This window comes from Lacerta agilis, chromosome 1 (genome assembly GCF_009819535.1).
Source record: "Lacerta agilis isolate rLacAgi1 chromosome 1, rLacAgi1.pri, whole genome shotgun sequence".
Taxonomy (NCBI): domain Eukaryota; kingdom Metazoa; phylum Chordata; class Lepidosauria; order Squamata; family Lacertidae; genus Lacerta; species Lacerta agilis.
In genome coordinates, this window is record NC_046312.1 from 14,252,299 (window position 1) to 14,274,540 (window position 22,242).

The 22,242-nt window shown below is 45.9% G+C and overlaps 1 protein-coding gene across 1 annotated transcript in view; it reads right to left on the reverse strand.

Annotated features, from left to right (window-relative positions):
- The window catches only part of AMN (amnion associated transmembrane protein), a 79,173-nt gene that overhangs the window by 30,427 nt on the left and 26,504 nt on the right, over positions 1-22,242 (reverse strand). Inside the window, 2 exon segments of the mRNA XM_033139257.1 lie at positions 2,564-2,609; positions 2,611-2,652. Coding sequence (XP_032995148.1) covers positions 2,564-2,609; positions 2,611-2,652 — 88 coding nt within the window.

A 22,242-nucleotide genomic window follows, 5' to 3' on the forward strand; every position in this document is an offset into this window, starting at 1 on the left:
CATCTACAGATAAAGCCTCAGCCTCTGTCTCCATACAACAGAGCTCCATACATGTACATCTCCCTGCGTGGAGCTCCGTCTGGACCATGCAGTTCCATCTGCATAAGACAAGGAGATGCGAGTGAAGGGGATACCCAGTTCACTTCAGCAGAGGGCTGCTCTTCATGGGCCATGCCATTCCGGGCGCCGTGAGCAGGGCCGGATTTAGGTTTGATGAGGCCCTAAGCTACTGAAGGTAATGGGGGCCCTTTAGATGTCCAGCAGTCCTTTGTCAACAACAAATTGTCACTGTTTTTTTGTGTTGAATATATGCTGCATGGTAATTTATGGACCTAATAGGCATCTAAAGCCATTTCCACATGCAGAATGCAGGTACCCTATATATAGAAATGAGCAAATCAGTGATATTTTAGGGAGCAGGCTAGCAGGCGGGGCCCATTACTTACATCATAGGAGCCTACACAACACAAAACACTGTTGCTGTATGTAGGTTTTGTTTGTTTTTTATCTTATATTTTGGAAATGTACATCCAATTTTTTTTTCCTTTAATTTTTTTTTTGGGGGGGGGGCAAGAGAGTGGTTGGACGGGAGGCAGTGAAAGACAGGCGTGCCTGGCGTGCTCTGGTCCATGGGGTCACGAAGAGTCGGACACGACTGAATGACTGAACAACAACAACCAAAGAGAGTGGGGCCCTAAGCTGTAGCTTGTTTAGCTTATACGTAAATCCAGCACTGGCCGTGAGGCATATACTGACATAAGTGCAAACATACCAAGCAGGAGGGAGTCATCGAAATAAGAGCTGAAATTCTAGTACAGGCAACTCCACATTTATGCACTTCCAATAGACGTGTGATCATGCACAGGTGCATTGCACCGAACCCAGAAGTGCATTTTAAAAACTGCAAAAGTGGGCTATAGATATTGGGCATTAATAATGGAATTGCTGAGTGGGAGAATTATGGAACTCAACAAGGAGATTGTCAGCATGTTACCAAATAAGAGAAAATATGCAACAACAAGATTCAAAATCATGCTGGAAATGTCTAATTCACTTATTTATGGTGGAAATGCAAACAGGAAAAGGAGTTCTGGGAGATGGTGTACAACGAGTTAAAGAAAAAAAATTACATTTACTTTCCCCAAGAAACTGGGAGCATTTCTTCTAGGTGTAATTGGGAACGAGTTACCAAAGAAAGCCCACAGTTTGTTTCTATATGGAACAACACGCAGCAAGGATAGTATATGCAAGATGCTGGGGGGAAAGAGAGACCCAAGGAAAGAACAATGGCTATATAAACTAACTGAATATGCAGAGCTAGCCAGTATGACATCTAAAATAAGAAATCAAGATGATAAACAGACGAGGAGTCAATGGGAATACTTGAGGGGACTATTTTTTTTATTTTATTTTTTAAATTGACCTAAAATATAAATTCAGGTAGGGGGAACTTTGTGACCACCAGTTGACAATATTAAAGATAAGAGAGTGTGGAAAATAAGGTGAATGAATGGTGTATATGCAGCCAATCAAGATGTGAAAGGAACTGTCATGGAATGCTGGGTGGGAAGTCAAACAGAACTACTGTATAAGAATGGAAAACTGGAAAACTTAAAAAATAAAAATAAAATAGCAAAAGTAGCCCTTGAAGAGACCGGAAGGATGAAAAAGGGCACAGAAGCAGCACATGGCAACCCCACAAGTCTTTGCAAGTGTAATACCAGGAGCCCTTGCACTGACCGTTGAGGCCTAGTTTGGCATCTTGGTAAGTGCTGCTGTGTTTTTTAGAGGGTTTTCCAAAGTTCTCCAGATGTTTAGAGGGTGTTTGCAGGCTTTTCCGATGGTGTCCCAATGTATGCCATTTCATGTAAACAACACGCGGTGCCTCAGGACGTAACCCCCAACATAAATGGGGACTCGCCTATATCCACAAAAACCCCGAACTGCATACAATATAGTGTTAGGTTGTGCTAGTACAGTGCGGGAGATGAGCAGAGGGAAGAGAGGCGGAGGAAAGTCCCATTGCACAAGCAGAAGTTGTTTTGCTTGCTCGGTTATTTAGCTGGGTACCACGCATAGTTTTCCAGACTTGGCTCCGGATTACCGGTAAGTTAGATTAAGCCCAATGCACTCGCTTCATTATAGGCCTTGAATCCAGAGAATGTGGATTTCAGTCTCGCTATGCTTGTACTAGACACAATGGAAAGGCAAACAATGAACGTCATCCCACTGGGAATATTCCCCCATGTAAGACGCACCGAAATGAATGCAACACTCCGGCAAGAGCAAAAACAACTCATTTCAATGGGAACCTCTATGGGGACAGTCCTGGAGGAATGTCTGCATTTCCTCCACCTCCACCCTCCTCCTCCTCCTCCTCCTCCCCCACCCCCAATTATGTAAAGGAAAGCTCTGACTGTAGTTTCAAAACTTTGGTAGAGGGGGCTCCAGGGGAAAGTTAATTATGACTGGGAGAATGACTCATGTGAGCAGCAGCGTAACGGAGGCATATTCTCTCTGTGCTTAATTTGCATGACTAATGACGGTAGGTTGAGCACAATACCTGTCTCACATCCTGGATCAAAACTGCCGTCGAAGGCTGCAAACCCCAGCACCAGGGGCCAGGATGAATTCTCCATTCAGTGGGATGTACTGAAAAAACAAACAAAAGGAAGAAATGTTGCAAGGCATCTTGGGACTCTTCTCTCCATGAGCCAGCCTCATTATTGAGTGACATTAACAACATTCTTACACGGCTCCTCTCTATAAATCCTTTCCATACAGGATGAGCTTTAATAATATAGGGCTGTACCCAGAATCCTCTGTCCGCTAGCCCAAGGGCTATTGGGTTAGTGGACGGTGAATTTGCTTATTGCACGATGAAGGAATCCAACACAGCTGCTGCGCTAGCAGAAACCTATTATGCAACTGATTGCGCTCTCTAAGGTAAAGGTAAAGGTACCACAGACCATTAGGTCCACTCGTGGACAACTCTGGGGTTGCGGCGCTCAATCTTGCTCTATAGGTCGAGGGAGCCGGTTGTTTGTCTGCAGGACTGCTTCTGGGTCATGTGGCCAGCATGACTAAGCCACTTCTGGCGAACCAGAGCAGTGCACGGAAACGCCATTTACCTTCCCTCCAGAGCAGTACCTATTTATCTACTTGCACTTGACGTGCTTTCGAACTGCTAGGTGGACAGGAAATGGGACCAAACAATGGGAGCTCACCCCGTCGTGGGGATTCGAACCACTGACCTTCTGATCAGCAAGCCCTAGGCTCTGTGGTTTAGACTACAGCGCCACCCCCCAGAATCCTCTGTCCACTAGCCAAGGGCTATTGGGTTAGTGGACGGGCGAATTTGCTTATTGCACGATGAAGGAATCCAACACAGCTGCTGCAGTAGCAGAATCCTATTATGCAACTGGTTGCGCTCTCTATTGCGCAGCAAAGTTAACCTGCTTGCACATTTCTCTTGTGCAACAACGTTCCCCGGAGCAAAACATTTCATGTACCACTAAGTGACTTCAACTTGGCACTACATTGGGTGCAACCCATAGATTCATGGATTGATTCATTCCCAACTGCCGCGCCGCATAGTCTGAAGTGCAGGTAGAGTCCCATGCCAAGCCAGAGGGCTCAAAGTTGCACAAATATGATGTTGACTTTTACTGTCTGGGTGTCAGAGGGCACATCCACACTTAGAAAGCATGGGGCCAAGAGGTTTTCTGCAGGTTCTGTGCTTTCTAGACATGGGTCCAAGAGGATTTTCGTTTGCCCTGCCGCATTCCCCAGGAAAACACACGCTTTACTGCTAAACCGGAGCAACCATCAATTTGCAGAAAACCCGACGGACGTTTCCTGCGATTCAGCAGTAAAGAACAGGTTTCCCCAGGAGAAAGCAGTAGGACAAGTGCTCCCCCCCTCTCCTGTTGTGCTGAGATTCTCTCCTTTCTATTAGGGAGCAAAGGGCAGGTTGTTATTGCTTTGCAAACCAGCTCAGTGATAAAGCACGTCCAGTGCATGCAGAAGTTCAAGGACTAGCATCTTCAGTTCAAAGAATAAGATAGCAGGTGGTAGGAAAACCATTTGCCTAAGACCCTGCAGGATCCCTGCCTGTCAGGGTAGACAACCCCCAACTAGATAGAAAAACTACCTGCTTTGGTGGAAGGCAGCTTCTAGACAGAATTGGACTGGGTCACTGAGGCCCAGGGTCGTTCATGTTAGCACCAAACCGTGATTTGGCACGATGTCTGAATCAAGCCAGTATTTCTCCAAAGGTCAGACCCAGTGCCGCCACAACTGCGCTGTAAAATTTCCAAAACCCCATAGTAGGGCAAGGACCTTGATTAGGCCAGTCAAAATAGCATGCAAGTTTTGTATTCTAGATGGCAAAAGCTTGCACACTATTTTGTGACATTTGGGCTTGACCTAATAACCTACTACGGATTTCCAAATTCTTATAAGGGGCCAACATGGCTACCTTTTACTACAAAGTTTGCAACCGTTTGTGTTCAGATGTCATTGGACGACGACTCCCATCATGGCTGCTTACTGACCATGGGAATAGGAGTCCCAAACATCTGAGTGGTGAAAGTTGGCTTATATATTGACCATGTTGGCAGGGCAGCATAAATTGGGGAGAGGAGGGAGCCCACTTTGTCCTCGCATAACAACCGAAATGTGGCAACAGGCTAATGAGAGAGAGAGAGAGAGAGAGAGAGGTTGACCCACAGGTCCCAGAGGGTTCAAGCCCAAGTCTTCCCAGTTTCAAAAGTATTCAGGACACCACGCGGGGAAACAAGCTTGATGGGAAAGGGCATGGAAGAATTAAATGTTCTTAAAGCAGAGGCCTTTCCATCAGATGCCGCCGCTATGCAGTCGTTTTTAATTTGGTTCCTCCGCTCCGCCTTGCCTGCAGTCGTGCCAGAGGCTGTCCTGCTCTCCTGTCACCGACTGCCTCATCAGAGCATGCTGTTCTGCAATGCTGGAAGCACTTGGGAGTGCTGCAAAGAGCTCATTTGCTAATCAAGCCTCTGTGACGGCGCTGATTGGGCCCCGAGTTCCCTTCTCCCGCCATAAAGCAAGAGCGAGAGCCATTAGCTAGCATGGCGCTGATAAGGTGCCTCTTGGGGGAATGTGGGACTTTAATATAGAAGCTTCCAGCACGTCTCTTTGCCCTGGACCACATCTTGGATTAGAATTGGGGAAGAAGAAGAAAAAGAAGAAGAAGAAATGTAGATTCCGCTGTTACCCAGTTAATTACTTTCTGTCTGTTTCGAGCTGCCTTCGTCTGTCCTCGCCAGTGCTCACCTGCAGGTGGCAGCAGTTGGTCAGAGCTATGCGTACTGTCTAGAATGAGGAGCAATTTCCCTTTCCAACTGGGGGAGGAAAGAGGTAATTTAAGGATAAGAGGCTGGCCTGTGTCTTCTGGCTACCAGTTCAGAAAACCGTACACCTTGTCATACATAGGGGAAATTGGGCATGATCAAAGGGAAGAAAGAAAAGGGGTGCTGAGACCATAAGCTGCACTCGTGGGCTCTTGCGCTAGCCGGCATGTGTGTTTTAATGTTGTGCAACGGAGAAATCCAACGCAACAATTGCGCTAGTGGAAACTCTGTGTTGCTAAGAACCGTCTGGAACAGCAGCATAGCGGACACAGCAGCCTGCAGCTAGGAAAGCAGCAAAGCAGTTGATCTCCACGTTGCATCTCCCTCCTCTGGTTACATTTAATCCTTGCTGTGTGAATGAATGTCAGTGATGGAGAACCTGCAGCCTGAAAGAAATTGGTGGACCCCCAACTCCCATCAGCCTGAGCCAGTGTGGCCAATGGTCATGGGTTGGTGGGAGTTAAGAGTCACCAATATCCAGAGCGCCATAAGTAGGTAGAATCATAGAATCATAGAGTTGGAAGAGACCACAAGGGCCATCCAGTCCAACCCCCTGCCAAGCAGGAAACACCATCAAAGCATTCCTGACAGATGGCTGTCAAGCCTCCGCTTAAAGGACCTCCAAAGAAGGAGACTCCACACACTCCTTGGCAGCAAATTCCACTGTCGAACAGCTCTTACTGTCAGGAAGTTCTTCCGAATGTTTAGGTGGATTCTTCTTTCTTGTAGTTTGAATCCATTGGCCCCGGTCCCTTCTCTGGAGCAGCAGAAAACAACCTTTCTCCCTCCTCTATATGACATCCTTTTATATATTTGAACATGGCTATCATATCACCCCTTAACCTTCTCTTCTCCAGGCTAAAACATACCCAGCTCCCTAAGCCATTCCTCATAAGGCATCGTTTCCAGGCCTTTGACCATTTTGGTTGCCCTCCTCTGGACACGTTCCAGCTTGTCAGTATCGTTCTTAAACTGTGGTGCCCAGAACTGGACAGAGTATTTCAGGTGAGGTCTGACAAGAGCAGGAAAACAGTGGTACTATTACTTCCCTTGATCTAAGATGCTATTCTCCTATTGATGCAGCCCAGAATTGCATTGGCTTTTTAGCTGCTGCATCACACTGTGAATATCACTGTCCTGCTATTCATGTTGGGTGGACGTGCGCAGAGGAGGGTGACCAAGATGGTCAAGGCCTGGAAACCAAGCCTTCTGAGGAACGATTGAAGGAGCTGGGTATGTTTAGCATGGGAAAGAGGAGGACTGAGGGAGAAAGGGTAGCCATCTTCAAATATCTCAAGGGGCTGCCACATGGAAGGTGGATGCAAGCTTGTTTTCTCCTGCTCTGGAGGGTAGGGCCCAAACCAATGGATTCAAGTTACAAGAAAGGAGATTTTGACTAAACTCCAGGAAGATCTTCCTGACAGTTAGAGAAGTACCCAAACACAACAAGAAAACTCCATTATATTCTCATATATTAACTGCAAACCTCTTAGAGGTTCTTCCGGCAAAGGCATTGAGATGATTACGCCTTTACTGATACACCACACAGTCTCTTTGGCCGTTCACAACATTTGTATGTCCTTATAGAACCTCTTTCCTCAAAGTACGTGGAGTGACAGTCTTTTTTTTCCACCGCCAGTTCATTGGACTTAACTGTCCGTAAACTGCAAATAGCTTTCTTAAATAAAATAAAATAAAAACTTAGGTCTATTGTTCTTTTGCTACTGTAGCCATGCCAATGCATACAGCACAACAAACTCATATAGATACAAACTGAAGTTGTTCATCTCTCTTCATTGCCTCTGGCCCCCTTCCTGACACAAGCTTATGGACTTCCACAGGTGAGACATGCTGGTAACATCCTCTTCGAGTCCAGAGGACTCCCTGTGGTGATTTTCATGCTTAATTTTACTGTCCTTAACAAGTACAGTTGATTGCAAACAGCATCTCCAATGGACTTAAATGGGGAGGTTGACGTCCGGAATCATAATGATGTCAGTTGATGGCAGGTGAGAGGCTCCGCCCACTTGCCAAAGATGGCCCCTGGAGGTGGAGGTAAGGATTTGACCTGCCAGCCAGCTCCAGCCTTCCCATCTTTACTCCAAGACAGTATGCGAAATTATTTTATTTTATTTTAAATTAAATAAAACTGTAACTCCCAGACCCAGCCGCTTGCCATAGGGATTAGAACCTGGCTGAGCATGACAGATCCCAAATCAAAGCGCTGGACCCAAGCCTTAACTTATCCCATTATCTAAGCCATTTTTCAACCCATCATGCTGACTGACTTGAATCACCACAGCGATGCATTCTACTCTGTCCTCCTGAGAAGTCTGTAAGAACCCCTGAGCTGTCAGCATCCTTCTGTTGGCTGTCCATAGCTGTGACCGTGGCAGTGCTCATAAATCTCTGCGCCAGGGCACCGTAACACTGAACCAGCATTTCGGGAAGAATCTGCCTTCTGTGATTTATAGCAGGAGCTTCAGGGATCAGAGGCAAGGAGAGACCCGCTGGGTTCTTTACAGCTCCAGAAAGGGGGCTCACCCCACAGGCTGCAGGGAGCCTGTTCTCGCAGAGAAGCAGACTGCCCGGAGATGCATAAGGAGACAGCAGGTTCAAAGCAAGCGAGACATAAGTGAGCCAGGGGCGCCATTTTGGATTTGAGCAGGGAGGTGGGAAACGATGGCAGTGGAGCAAGACAGGGAGAAAGGTTCAAAGGCTGTAGTGCCTTTGTTCATCAGGGGGGGGGGGACCTGTGTACCCTGAGAAACATTTCTTGCAGCTACTCATTATACTGCAACATATTCATGTATTTCATTTGCGAATTTGCTTCCTACGAAACACCTCGCAGGAATTGAACAATAAGAACATCAACCATGAATACATACATATACAGCTGTTTCATGTATAGTAGAGCATGGGGCTCTTAATCTCAGGGTTGCGAGTTCGAGACCCACATGGGCAAAAGATCCCTGCGCTGTAGGGGTTGGACTAGATGACTGTCATGGACTGGCTGGATGCAGAGAACTGGCAGGAGGCACCAGCTGGGGAACCAGCAAGGGAAGATGGCTCAGAGCCAGGGCCATAGCTGTCAACCTTTCCCCTTTTTTTGCGTGAAATTTGTGGGAATGTTTAGGAGTGTGGATGAGTATATATTATTTATATATCTCAATCCCAGCTTGTGTGGAGCAAGCTCCAAACTTAGCAGAGTTTACATTCCCTTTTAAAACACAGCAGAAAAACGTTTTGCATAGGCTTGCTTAAGCCAGCTATATTCCTGGTATATTCCCCTTGTTCCCTCTTAAAAGTAGAAAGACACAATACTGATTATAAGATATAAAAGGAGTTTACTTACAGACATCCGTGAGTTACAGTACATGCTTCAAGGAGGCAGACAAACTTAGATAAATGTATTTACATGCAGTGAAGCTGCTTCCATGAGGGAACAGGCTTCACCTCTGCTTCTCTCAGCTGCAGGCTGAGAGAGAGCATGCTGCTTCTTCAAAGGACGAGGCAAAATGGAGAGTCTCTTTGGGATCTTCCTCCCAGGTAAGACCACATCTACTTCTGGTTCCTGTAACTCAGTCCAGGTAAACAGGAAGTTAATCCTGGAGGACTGAGTTACCTTCATGTCCTCTCTAGGAGTGTTGTGTTTGGCTGCTCTGTGTTTACATCCCACAAACCCCTTCTCAGACGAACACAACATACAAAAATATACAACTTTAATCAACCACCCAGAGTCCCAGCTTGACACGTAGATTCTGGAAACTCTCTCTTGGGAGGGGCTTCGTCAGGATGTCCGCAGCCATCTCATGGGTGCAGCAGTACAACAGTTCCACAAGTCCATCCGGGACTGCCTGACGTATATAATGGGTACCTCACACCTATATGTTTTGTCCTGGCAAGGAACTTTTCACTCTGAGTCAGTTTTATGCAACTCTGATTGTCCTCAGCAAACTGACAGCTTGCTTTCCTCCACCAAACCAAAGTCCTTGATGAGTTCATCGAGCCAGGCAATCTCTCGCACGATTCCGATGCAGAAATATATTCAGCTTCTGTGGAAGATAATGCTACACAGTTCTGTTTATAACTGCCCCACACAACAGGTCCATCCCCAAACATAAAAACATGACCACTTGTTGATTTATAATCAGCATTATCCCCAGCCCAATCTGCATCAGTGTACCCCACCAACTTAGGGTCCACTGACAGCTGGCAACCTTAATTTACAGTTCACTGTACCCTTCAGATAATGCACAACCCTCTTCACACCAGCCCAATCATGCTCAGTGGGAGAACTCACTTTCCCTGCTAAGAATCCCCACTGCATTGGCTATGTCAGGTCTACATGTGGTAACTAAATACAAAAGTTTACCAATTACCGACCTATATTCACTGTTATCTGGCAACAGCTTCGAATCCTGCTGATTCTTCAGGAAGTCTGTGGCCAATGGGCGTTGCAACTGGGTTTGCGTCTTGCATCTGCATGCATTCAACTCAGTTCATTTATTTTCTGTCGCTGGCTGAGAAGGAACGATCCATCTTCCTCTCTTTCCACCTGGATTCCTAGGTAGTACTTGACATCTCCTAGTTCTTTGACTCCCACCTCTTTGCTGAGGTGTGTCAAAATTTGCACATAGTCTCTGTTATTAGATGTTGCGATAATCAAGTCATCAACGAAAGCCAATATATAAGAAAATTGTCCATTACTTGACTTACTGTACAAGCATTTGTCAGCGTTTCCTTGCTTGTATCCAAGTTGCACACAGCATACTGTGCAATTTCTGATTCCAAGCTCTAGCAGCCTGCCTTAATCCATAAAGTCCTTTTCTAATTTGCAAGACTAGATGAGCCTCATTCGGTTTTTATAAAACCCTTTAGGCTGTTTCATATAAATCTGTTCTGTAATCTCCCCATGCAAAAACGCAGTCGAAACATCGATGTGACGTACGTCCATTTGCTTAGAGGCTGCTATGCTCAAAGCATTCTTACGCTACTGTATCTTACAGTTGGTGCAAACGTTTCATCATAATCTTCACCATATTTCTGCGAAAAGCCTTGTGCTACTAGTCTTGCTTTGTAGCGTTGCACTTCCCCTTCTGACCCCTTCTTAACCTTGAAAACCCACTTGCAGCCAATGGCTTTCTTACCCGGAGGTAGTTCTGTGAGGGTCCAAGTCTTATTTTGATGCAGTGCATCCATCTCCTCCTGCGCGGCCTTCTTCCAGAGACTGGCTTCCTGCAGTTGGCATCCGCTGAATCTCCTTCCCATGTGGAAGGTTCCTGTGGTGACGCCGACCCTGCAAGGTAGGACAACCTTACCGGTGGAACACCTCTGTTGGTTCTGGATGAGCGTCTGACCTCTGGTTCTGGTTCCTGAACCGCATCAGCTTCTTCATCTCCTCCAACGCTGGCATGTCCCCTTCTGGATCCTCTTCGTCTCTGGAGCCGCCAGGATTCTGGTCCTCTGCGTCTTCTGGTGCATCACCTGTAGGGGGCGCTATGACACTAGAAGGCAGATTAGTACTTTGTTGGGGTTACAGAAGGAAAGTGTATAAGTTCTTGAGTCCATTCTGACTCTTTGGAACAGTCAATGACAGTCTTCCTTGTGTCAACCTTTGCAGATTGGCTTTCTGAAAGATCAACCTCATAAACATTATTGATTAGCTTCCTTGGATATACACTTCACCATGCTTGGTTACATTGCATCGTCCATTTTCAAATGTGACCTTGAAACCTTTCTTTCAATGTGGATACACTAAGTAAGTTGCAGTTCAATTCTGGTACAAACAGAACATTAGACACTCTGGTTCTAAATGGTTCATTGTCTACATTGAATTCCAAATGCACAGAACCTGCACCTTTCGACTTCAAAATGCGGCCATCTGGTATCTGAATTTCAGATTCTTCATCATTTAGTTCAATCAAAGTACTTTTCATTAAAACAAAATGGGAGCTCGCTCAGAATCTAAATACCACTTATTATGGCACATTTTCATAATTCTGGACAGCTAAGCTCCTTTCTTTGCAGCAGCATGTTGCACTCATGCTTCCCCCTTTTGTCCCCTTCTGGCTTAAAGGGGCGGGGTTGTTCACTTTAGGAGATTTACAGTCCTTGCTATGTGACCTCTCCTCTGGCAGTTAAACAAGTTATTTCTTTGGCCTTTTTAAATTGCTTTGAAGCATAATTACAGTCACTTCTCCTAGAGTTGCGTTCTTGAGAATCCAAGCTTTCTCTGCATTCCTCTCTTAAGTGGCTGATTAATTCATAAAGTCAGATCTTTTGTGTGATCCATTAGGCTTCTAAATGAAGAAAATGCTGGTCCTAGCGATGCTAGCAAGAAAGTCACCTTAGTCACTTCATTAAGAGCTTCAGGAGTGAGAGCAATTCTTTGCACAATCTCTGAAAAACTCTTAACATGCTCTGTGAACTGCTCTCTGGAGTTCATCTTTAACTTGAGCAATTTATCTAGCAAATGCCTGTAGGAGTTCTGTGTAGATGCTCCATAAATCCGCTCAATGTCTTTTAAAATCTGGGATGCATCATCCTCAATGTTTATTAAGGATAGATGCTCATCGCGAAGTGCACTTAAAATTATGTGCTTGGCTTCGCTATTCTTCCTTTCCCAGGCTTCAATTTTGGCTAATCTTCTTCTTTATCTCCTGTAGGCTTTTCATCTTTTATAGCCTGCAGAACGTTCCTTGCACTCAGATATACCATTAAGCGTTGCTTTCAGTGCACAAAATTATGGTCGTTCAGCCAGCATATAGTTTGGCCTTGCTTCACTAACAAAAGCTACAGTAGCCATCTTAAAATTCAAAAAAGTTGAAAAATTTCAAAAATCCAAAAAAATTGTCAAAAATTCCAAATCAAAACCTCAAAAATGCTCAAAAATACAAAAAAAACCTCAAATAAATCTTCACTGCCTCTGAGTACTGTAAACTCTGAGGGAGGGGAGGGGGGTTAATCCCTTTCAGCACAAAGACCAAAGACAAAGAAACATGTGCTCACCAGGAAGTACTTTAAAAAAAAATCCAACTCAACTCAAAAACACAATCCAATGCAATCCTTCAAAAATACACAAAAATATGCAATACTGGGGCCAATAACCCTTTGTGGGAATGTTTAGGAGTGTGGATGAGTATATATTATTTATATATCTCAATCCCAGCTTGTGTGAGCAAGCTCCAAACTTAGCAGAGTTTACATTCCCTTTAAAACACAGCAGAAAAAACGTTTGCATAGGCTGCTTAAGCCAGCTATATTCCTGGTATATTCCCCTTGTTCCCTCTTAAAAGTAGAAAGACACAATACTGATTATAAGATATAAAAGGAGTTTACTTACAGACATCCGTGAGTTACAGTACATGCTTCAAGGAGGCAGACAAACTTAGATAAATGTATTTACATGCAGTGAAGCTGCTTCCATGAGGGAACAGGCTTCACCTCTGCTTCTCTCAGCTGCAGGCTGAGAGAGAGCATGCTGCTTCTTCAAAGGACGAGGCAAAATGGAGAGTCTTCTTTGGGATCTTCCTCCCAGGTAAGACCACATCTACTTCTGGTTCCTGTAACTCAGTCCAGGTAAACAGGAAGTTAATCCTGGAGGACTGAGTTACCTTCATGTCCTCTCTAGGAGTGTTGTGTTTGGCTGCTCTGTGTTACATCCCACAAAATTCCCTTATAGCAGTGGGGAACAGCAGGGAGGGTTGACAGCTATGGCCAGGGCACTGGTGGTGGGGCAATGATGGAGTGGTCAGAGGGAGAAGAGGGAGCAGACTGGGAGGAAGAGGTGATGGATGCTGAAGAGGCAACAGTGTTTAGTGAGCAGGGAGAGGCTGGGTAGAGGACAGTCCAGACTCAGAGGCAGAAGAGGAGAGGGACCAGAAGACATAGATGAGGCAGGCTGCTGAAGAAGCCAGGGAGTCTCCCACTTCCTGCTCAGACCAGTTCCTTTCCCCACTGGTCTCCCAAGAGTAGACCCATACAATTCACAAACATTCTGAATTTACACTGTGCAAGTAGAAGTGGATAGCTAAAGAAGACACTCTATTCCACTTTAAGATTCTGCAGATGCATCCCTATTTTAAAATCATGAATTACAGCCTTGGAAGAACACTAATGAATATTATTAATTGGAGTTAATTGCAATGCAGCAGATATGAATAGTCATAATTGTGGCATATAAATATTCAGCGTGTTTACTTTAAACATATAGATAGTTTTATTGCACACTCCGAATGTTCTACCAGGATGAATGGGCTATTTTAGGGATCTCCATATTTTTAAAGAATGACAGAATTGTCTCAATTCTCGCTTCGGCAGTAAATGCAGTGCCTTTCTGCCACTAGCGATGGTGGCTATGCTCTGCCTCCAAGGCTGGCCCAAGACATTTCGGCACCTGAGGCAAACCTCAAAATGGCGCCTCCTTTGGCCAGGGAAGAAGGGGCGAGTGAAGATCTACATCAGGAGGAAGAGGAGAATAAAGATGGACATCGGAAAGGAGGAGGGAGTGAAGATCTACATTGGGAACACAGGGGGAATCAAATCAACCTCACCTGGGGGTTGGAGTGGGAATCAAAGGCTGTTGCGGGGGGCACTCTGAATCATGCCAAGTGGGTGCAGAGCCTAGGAGAAGCCAGAGGGCAGCCCCAGCCATTTCCTCCCTGGGAGGAGACCAGCAGCACCTCCTATTCTCCAAGAGGCAGATCCAGCCTCCAATGAGCGCAGCGCACCACAGCTATCCCAGTTCCGACTTCAAGGCTGAAACAGAATCCAAGGACATTGCCACTCCTGTTGTGACAAGCTCCCCCTTCCCCTGGGTCTCCAAGAACACACAGGATAATGAGGAGAGCAGAACAGAGACCAGAAGTGCGCAGACACACTTTGAGACTGCTTGGGAAACATCCAGCAGAGGAGGAGTCTTAGAAAGGGTGGAAGGCAACTGGCAACTCCCCCACAGGGGCTACTGGGAAGAGCTGCTGGGTTGCACGTTCATTTCCTCGAATAGTTAACTTCGCCGGCAGCTATTGGAAAGGCGAAGAGATTCCGACAGTAGAAGAATGGCAGATGAAGCTAATGGACTTTATGGAACTCGCCGAACTGACCGCGAGAATCCGAGACCAGAGGGAGGAGAAGGTGTCGCAGGATTGGAAGAAATTTAAGGAATATTTAGTTAAATGTGTAAAATTGAATATTTGAGCAGAATTAGCTAGTAAAATCGGCTTTAGCATGTTTATGTCAGATAAAATAGTGTAGAAGAAGTTTAGATGAGAATGTTATAATGTTAAGAATATCTAAAGATATTGAGTTTAAGTGAGAAAACTATATTTGTTTAATCAATTTAAAGTTATTGAGAGATATGGTGAAGGTTTATGGGAAAAGATACAAAGCCACCCAAATTATATATTAATTTGGAATGCAGTGGGGGGAACAGGGGAAGTCTCAATGTATGCAAAGAAGACAGAGAGAAAGAAGATGATTGAGATATGTGTAGGTTTAGGTATGTATATGTGTTTTTTCTTATGTTTATTGTCATTGTCATTGTTATTGTTGTTGTTTATTGTTTATTATGTATTTTTGTATTTTTCTTTTGTTTTATATATGGAAAATAATAAAATCTTTATAAAAAAAAAAAAAAACTTCGCCGGCAGCTGCCTCTGCTTCTTCGTGCTGACCTGCATCTGCCTGTCTTGCTTCTGACTGTGTGGATCTGGCTTGCTTTCCATGCTCACAACATGTGAACCGCCCTGAGACCTCTGGGTATAGGGTGGTATATAAATTCAATTAACAACGACAACAACAACATTATTGAAGGAACAAAGCAGGAGCGCCAGCAATGCACTCATTCACAGTAAACCACAGTGTGGCGGAAAGCCTGGCTTATTGTTGCAGGTAAATTGCAGGCTGGAGGAGAAAGAGAGAATTCAGAGATGTAAACAGGAGCTGTGATATGTACACCTCTGTCCTCTGCAAATGCACTTGGGCAGGTTTTAATCTCCTACTAGCAGGAATGTGGTTGATGGCTCTAATGGCAGGTGGGTAGCCGTGTTGGTCTGCCATAGTCGAAACAAAATAGAAAATTCTTTCCAGTAGCACCTTAGAGACCAACTGAGTTTGTTCTTGGTATGAGCTTTCGTGTGCATGCACACTTCTTCAGATACACTGAAACAGAAGTCACCACATCCTTAAATATAGTGAGGGAGTGGGGAGGGGTATTACTCAGAAGGGTGGTGGGAATGGGTGATGGCTGATAGGTGTGGAAAACCTGTTGACGACTCTTAACGGCTGCAATTAGTCTTGCAGGGAAAGGCAAGGGGTGAGATAGCTAAAGATAGCTTTGTTATGTATAATGAGATAAGAATCCAATGTCTTTGTTCAGACCAGGTTTCTCCATGGTTTTAAGTTTGGTGATTGGTTGCAATTCAGCCACTTCTCTTTCCAGTCTATTTCTGAAATTTCTTTGTATTAAGACAGCTACTTTGAGATCTTTTATAGAATGTCCTGGGAGATTGAAGTGTTCTCCTACTGTTTTTTTCTGTCTTGTGATTCCTGATATCAGATTTATGTCCATTTATCCTTTGGCGTAGGGTTTGGCCTGTTTGTCCAATATTGAGAGCTGAAGGGCTCTAATGGCATTCCCGTTAGAATCCCACTAGCGCAGCTATGTGCCGCCAGCCAGCCAGCCCCCCCCCCAACATGGATGAGACTGGGCACGTTGAAAGGCATTAATAAACAGATTTTTAAAAAATCCTGGTAATGATGAGACTTAATGGCTTTTACTGAATGAGCAGAACAGGCACAGCCTGCCAGATCCATAAAAACGACCAGGCAATGTGTTGCGGACCGTGGTGGTGCAATGAATGACCGAATAACCAGCAGTGCCAGGCTGAGGAAATTCTGGTGTCACTTGAGATCTGGAAGCGATGAGATGGCCTCCTTCCTAGAAAAACTCCCGCCCTCTTTGAGAGCTCAAGAATTCTTTGGTAGGGCGTGTCAGCCATTGGATTCCACAGAAGCCATGTGCTCGGCGTCAGGAGCGAAGAGCCTGGACCCAGAGGAGCAGGTGGCAATTTGCTGCCCTTTGAGCCACCAGGACTGATTGCCAGAAAAGACAACTGTGGTTAATTTATTGCCAGCCAAGAGCTGGCTGCTGAGAAGTGTCTGCTTCTAGTGACATACTTTATATTCCGTGCCATTAACAGAAGTGAGGTGTTTGGATCCTGCGACTCTGTGTCTGTGCCTGAGTGCGAACGGTCTCTTGAGAAACAGACCCTTCCAGGAAGAGATGTTGTAGAATTTCAGAGGAAACGGGAGTGGAAATTGCTGGCGTTCACTTTACTCCTCCCATGTCCAGAACAGAAATCGATCCAGCAACTACGATCAATAATCACAGTTGATGTTTTCAGTCCACAAAGGATACGTAATTGCTTACTCACTCCCCCACCCCTGCCCAATTTGCACTGTGTTTCCTTTGCGCTGAAATGAATGGTGTCGGATAGCGAAACAATAACTGCATGAGTAATTATGTAGAATTCCACCAGAGTGGACTGCAAGGCAAATAATGTAGTTTTTATCAGAAGCTGAACTGCAGCAGGAAAGAAACAGCACTGCTTGTGAGGAACATAGGTCAGGATTGAAATTGATATCATAGCTACGCATGTATATATCCATATATTTCATTCATTTATTCATGCTCTACAGCAGTCTTTGCCTCCTGGTGCTGTTTGACTTTGCATTCAATATGGATCTGTTCTCAATATGCCAGAGGTTTTCTACCTTTTTGAGGTCCACGGCTCCCTTGACCAACTACCTTCTTTCTGCAGCACCCCGTGGGGCTCAGGAGCCCACTTATGTCACCCCTTGCCTGCAGAGCTGGCAGCCTCTCAATCTTTTTCAAACACCCTCCCTTGTGGAGTGTTCCCTCAGCCTCCTCCCCTCTCCCCTCTCCTTGGGAGTCCCCTGGGCCTCCTCCCCAAAGAATGGTGCCTCCTCACACTGCCCCACAGGGGCCTGGGAGGCACCCCCTGGCCAGCCCCAGAGGCACCATTTTCCTGCGCAGCTTGTAGCCAGGGCTGCTGCTACAAACAGCTATGTAAGCCTTTGGGAGGCAGAGGTGCAAGAGGGCATCAGGAGGGAGGGAAGGAAAGAGGGACAGAGGCCAGTGTTGCCTGTGGTACCCCTGACCACCATTCAAGGCACCCCAGGGTTGAAAACCACTGTGATTTGCCTTTGGATACCAGTTGCCAGGAACTGCAGCAGGGCAGAGTGCTGCTACGCTCATGCCCAGCCTACAGTCTTGCCACAGGCAACTGGTTGGCCACTGTGAGAACAGGATGCTGGACTGGATGGGTCTTTGGCCTGATTCAATGGGGTGGTATTTAGTTACGTTTTAAACAGAGCAGACCCATTGAAATCAATGGGCCCAATGTCATTGTGCTCGTTAATTTCAGTGGATGTGTTATAAATGAAGCTTGGTGTATCCATTTCTAAGTTCTACCTTAGAGGCAGCTGAATATACCAGTTCATAGAATCATAGAATTGTGGAGTTGGAAGGGACAACGAGGGTCATCTAGTCCAGCCCCCTGCAGTGCACAAATCTGAGAGCCAGTGTGGTGTAGTGGTTAAGAGTGGTAGACTCGTAATCTGGGGAACCGGGTTTGTGTCTCCGCTCCTCCACATGCAGCTGCTGGGTGACCTTGGGCTAGTCACACTTCTTTGAGGTCTGTCAGCCCCACTCACCTCACAGAGTGTTTGTTGTGGGGGAGGAAGGGAAAGGAGATTGTTAGCCGCTTTGAGACTCCTTCGGGTAGTGATAAAGCGGGATATCAAATCCAAACTCTTCTTCTTCCTCTGTTGCACAACATGGGGCTCGAACCCACAACCCTGAGATTAAAAGTCTCTTGCTCTGTCAATTGAGCCAACTCAGGAACAGTTGCTGGGAATCGCAAGTGAGGAGACTGCTCTTGCGCTCAGCTCCTGCTTGCGGGCTTCTCACTGATGCATTTGGTTGGCCTCTTTGAGAACAGGATGTTGGGCTAGATCCATCTTGTGCTCTTACGTTTCGTTAAATTTATCCAACAAAACCTGAAGGTCTTGTGTGTACCAGTTGTGCTTTGCTATGGTGACAGTTGGGGTGTTGTGGAGGGGGACGCTGCCTCCACTCTCATCTCTGAAAGGAAATCTCTCCCCCCCCCCTTTCTTTTGAAAATCTCTTCATTTGGCTTGGCCTGGCTTGGCCTCCCTTTGAAAGCCTCTGAATTTTTCTTCTTCTTTGCAGTGCCACAAAAAAGCACATCTGAAAATATAGACCATTAGGCAGCCCAAGCCAGTTTTGGGCTGTCATTTACTCTTACGCAACCTGATGGAGCAATCTTCTCGACGCTGGGCCGCTGCCAATCGTGGAATTGATGTTCATTTTGCTGGGAGCACTGCTGCTAAATGATGTATTGATCAAACTCAGGAAGGAAGGGTTTGGAGCAGAAATACCCTATATTTATATGCCCAAATTTTCTGTTGCTCTGAAGCAAATGAAAAAAACGAAAAGCCCCGTATACCTTCCTCCTCCTTTCATGCACACCAGCACACCACTGCCTTTGCTAAGCAGTTGGCAGTACGGTTTTTAAATCGTCCTTTACAAAGCAACAAAAGCAGCACTGTTTATCTCTGATGTGATCTCTGGTGTCACTGCACATGGTGAGAGGGTGAGACAACATGGGTAGATGAACTGCTGGGGGAGGGATGTGTCCTACTTTACAGAGGACAACTCTTTAGTTGATGGGCTGCCTGGTCCAAGACCTCTTGAAAGGTCGAGAACCCTTGAGAGCAAATGGGCCTTGAAGTGACCCACCAGCAATTAGCACCTGGGCAGGTGGCCTACCACCTGGTCATGGCCTTTTCCGTTATGCCAAAATGTGTTGCATTTCTATTGTACGGCGGTGGAACTGATGGGGGGCCACCTGCTGAGTGACCTTAGGCTAGTCACACTTCTTTGAAGTCTCTCAGCCCCACTCACCTCACAGAGTGTTTGTTGTGAGGGAGGAAGGGAAAGGAGAATGTTAGCCGCTTTGAGACTCCTTCAGGTAGTGAAAAGCGGGATATCAAATCCAAACTCTTCTTCTTCTTCTTCTATTTTCACTAATAGGTATATTTCGAATGTGCATTTTACCTTTGTATATGTATTTTTATAAACCGTGTATTGTATAGGATTTATTGCAATCAATACAACTTGTTAATTGAAATAAATAATTGTTTTGTACACATTGCTTGCCTCAAGAAATGGGAATGCAAAAGTGTGAATTTTGAGGGATACCTGTGTTTCAGTTCACTTCAGGTTTAAGAAAATGAGAGATAGTCATTGTTTGCCTTCAAAGGGAAATGGCATCAAATTCCTTCCTGACACCCCCCCCCCCCCGGTAACAGCCTCTCCCCGAGTTTTGATTCATCAGCTTAATGTGAATTGTCACAAACCCTTTCAGATCTCTGCTTCTTTTTAACCAGTATCCCGGCTATTTTAGCGGAAAGGAGAAGGCTGAAAACATTTGAGGCCCTTAAGACTTCAGTGGAACATTTCAGTTGGGTAGGAGCTGCCTCTCTGGAGAGCAGTTGGCATTTCAAGATCAACCTTCCTGCTAGCTGCAAGAATGCTGAAGCAAGGTTTGGTACATTCTTCCCATACCAATTAGGAGGCTAAGAATAAACCGCCGGGACCCCAAACTCTTGTTAGACGTTGTCACCTTCTGCCTCTTCCCCGGCAGCCATCTCTTTCGTTTGCTTTCCTCCTCCTCCTTGCCTTCATAAATAGCAAGGATGCAGTGTGCAATGGACCATTCCCTGAGATGCTACTCAGAGGCCTTAGATCTCTGGTTTGGGGTGGAATGGTTGAAAGAGTGCAGGAGAGAGAGACTCTATGTTTTTGGTCAGATGTCAACAGTTCAGCCCACTTTATTTGCCCCTTTGTTTTCCTTCTCCGGCCGTATCTTGATCCTGAGGGTTAGACGAAGAAATGCCCTGCGAGCAGCTGTCAGCAACTCTTTCTTCAGAGGCATGAGCTGGAGCCACATGTACACTTGCCCTTTATTTATAATGGAAGAGGGGGACGTGATTTGTCGATGCAGCGTTCGTGATCTACAAAAGCAAAGCCCTGAGAATTCGGAACAGGAGCAGGGAATTGTGCGTTGCTCGCCACGACCGCCTCTCACCTCCCCATCTGCCGCACAAAGGCAGAAGCGACCCCCAGATATTGGCACTCGCTGCCCGAGCGTATAAAAGTGGGGGCGGCCTCCTCGTGTTTACATCTGCAGAGCTTTCTCTTCCATAATGCCCGCATTCAGCAGCCATATGGTGCTTGTTCTATGGAACTGGCTTGTGGCTTTTGGCCCTGCTTAAGTGACTTCTGCGGGAGATTGAAACGAAGCCATTGTGGCACCCGAAGAGCCTCTTTGAAATCACAGCCGCGGGGCAGGGCTTAGATTCACGAAGGCTGCCAAGCCCCTGTGGCACCAGACTGTGACCTCTTGTTTGTCACAGGTCGGCTGAGGCAGCTTCCTACATGCAGTCTAAGTCCACTTGGTTTCCTGCACGGCTGATTCCCACGCCAACTTCCCTAGGTGTACACTTTAAAAGTGGATATTCAGCCCCTGTATATCAGCGGGGATTGGGTGGAGAGGGTAGCTGAATTCAAGTTTTTGGGAGTGACTATCGAACAGGGTCCCATCACCTCCTGGCAAATAGAAGGGGAAGAAATGGAGGCAGTGAGAGATTTCACTTTCTTGGGCTCCATGATCACTGCAGATGGTGACAGCAGTCACGAAATTAAAAGACCATGGACTGCAAGAAGATCAAACCTATCCATTCTCAAAGAAATCAGCCCTGAGTGCTCACTAGAAGGACAGATCCAAACCTATCCATTCTGAAGGAAATCAGTCCTGAGTGTTCACTGGAAGGACAGATCCTGAAGTTGAGGCTCCAGTACTTTGGCCACCTCATGAGAAGAGAAGACTCCGTAGAAAAGACCCTGATGTTGGGAAAGATGGAGGGCACAAGGAGAAGGGGGCGACAGAGGATGAGATGGTTGGACAGTGTTCTTGAAGCGACTGGCATGAGTTTGGCCAAATGGATGGATAGGTTTGATCTTCTTGCAGTCCATGGGACTCTCAATGTTTTTATAATGCAATTTGGCTTAATATACACCCTCCCCCCCTTCCCCCCAAAGCAATGCTCCCTAATATAATGCAGTGTTTGTATGCTATTTTCAAGAATATACACCTTATTTTTTAAAAATGCAGACCTTATCCTAGCACGTGCATTTTTGTACACACTACTTGAGCTGGAGAATTGCATTGCAAAATTCAGAGAAGTGTGGGTTCTGAAGAATGGCTCTCCCCTGCTCCTGGCCTGCACTACCCCTTTAACGCTTAAAAAAATTAAATGGGTTGGGGGTGGCTAATGTTGCTCTCATTGTCTCCTCTGTGCCTGTTTCAGAAATTAGGTTCGATTGGGGAGCTGTAGGTACTTGGGAGCCATGCAGGATTTAAGCTCTTAAAGGAAGCCCTGCAGGAGAGGAAGGAATTACCAGGGCCGTTTAAATGTTTAATGCCATGCCTCCTCCTTGAAAATGTGAGGGGTGAACCAGTCGGCTGGGAAGCAAGTTCTGGCAGCCTGTTCCTCCATCACAGTTCCTATTAGATTTCCACTTGCAGCTGGTTTATGGGCCACTGTTAAAACGGGAGCGAGATTAATACAGGAAAGCGTGGCAGGTGTACGGAATTATGTGCGTTGCGCGAACATGCCAAGATTTTTAAAAGGAGCACGAAGGAGCCTCGGCACTGAGGAGACTTCAAAACAGAGCCCTGCTTCT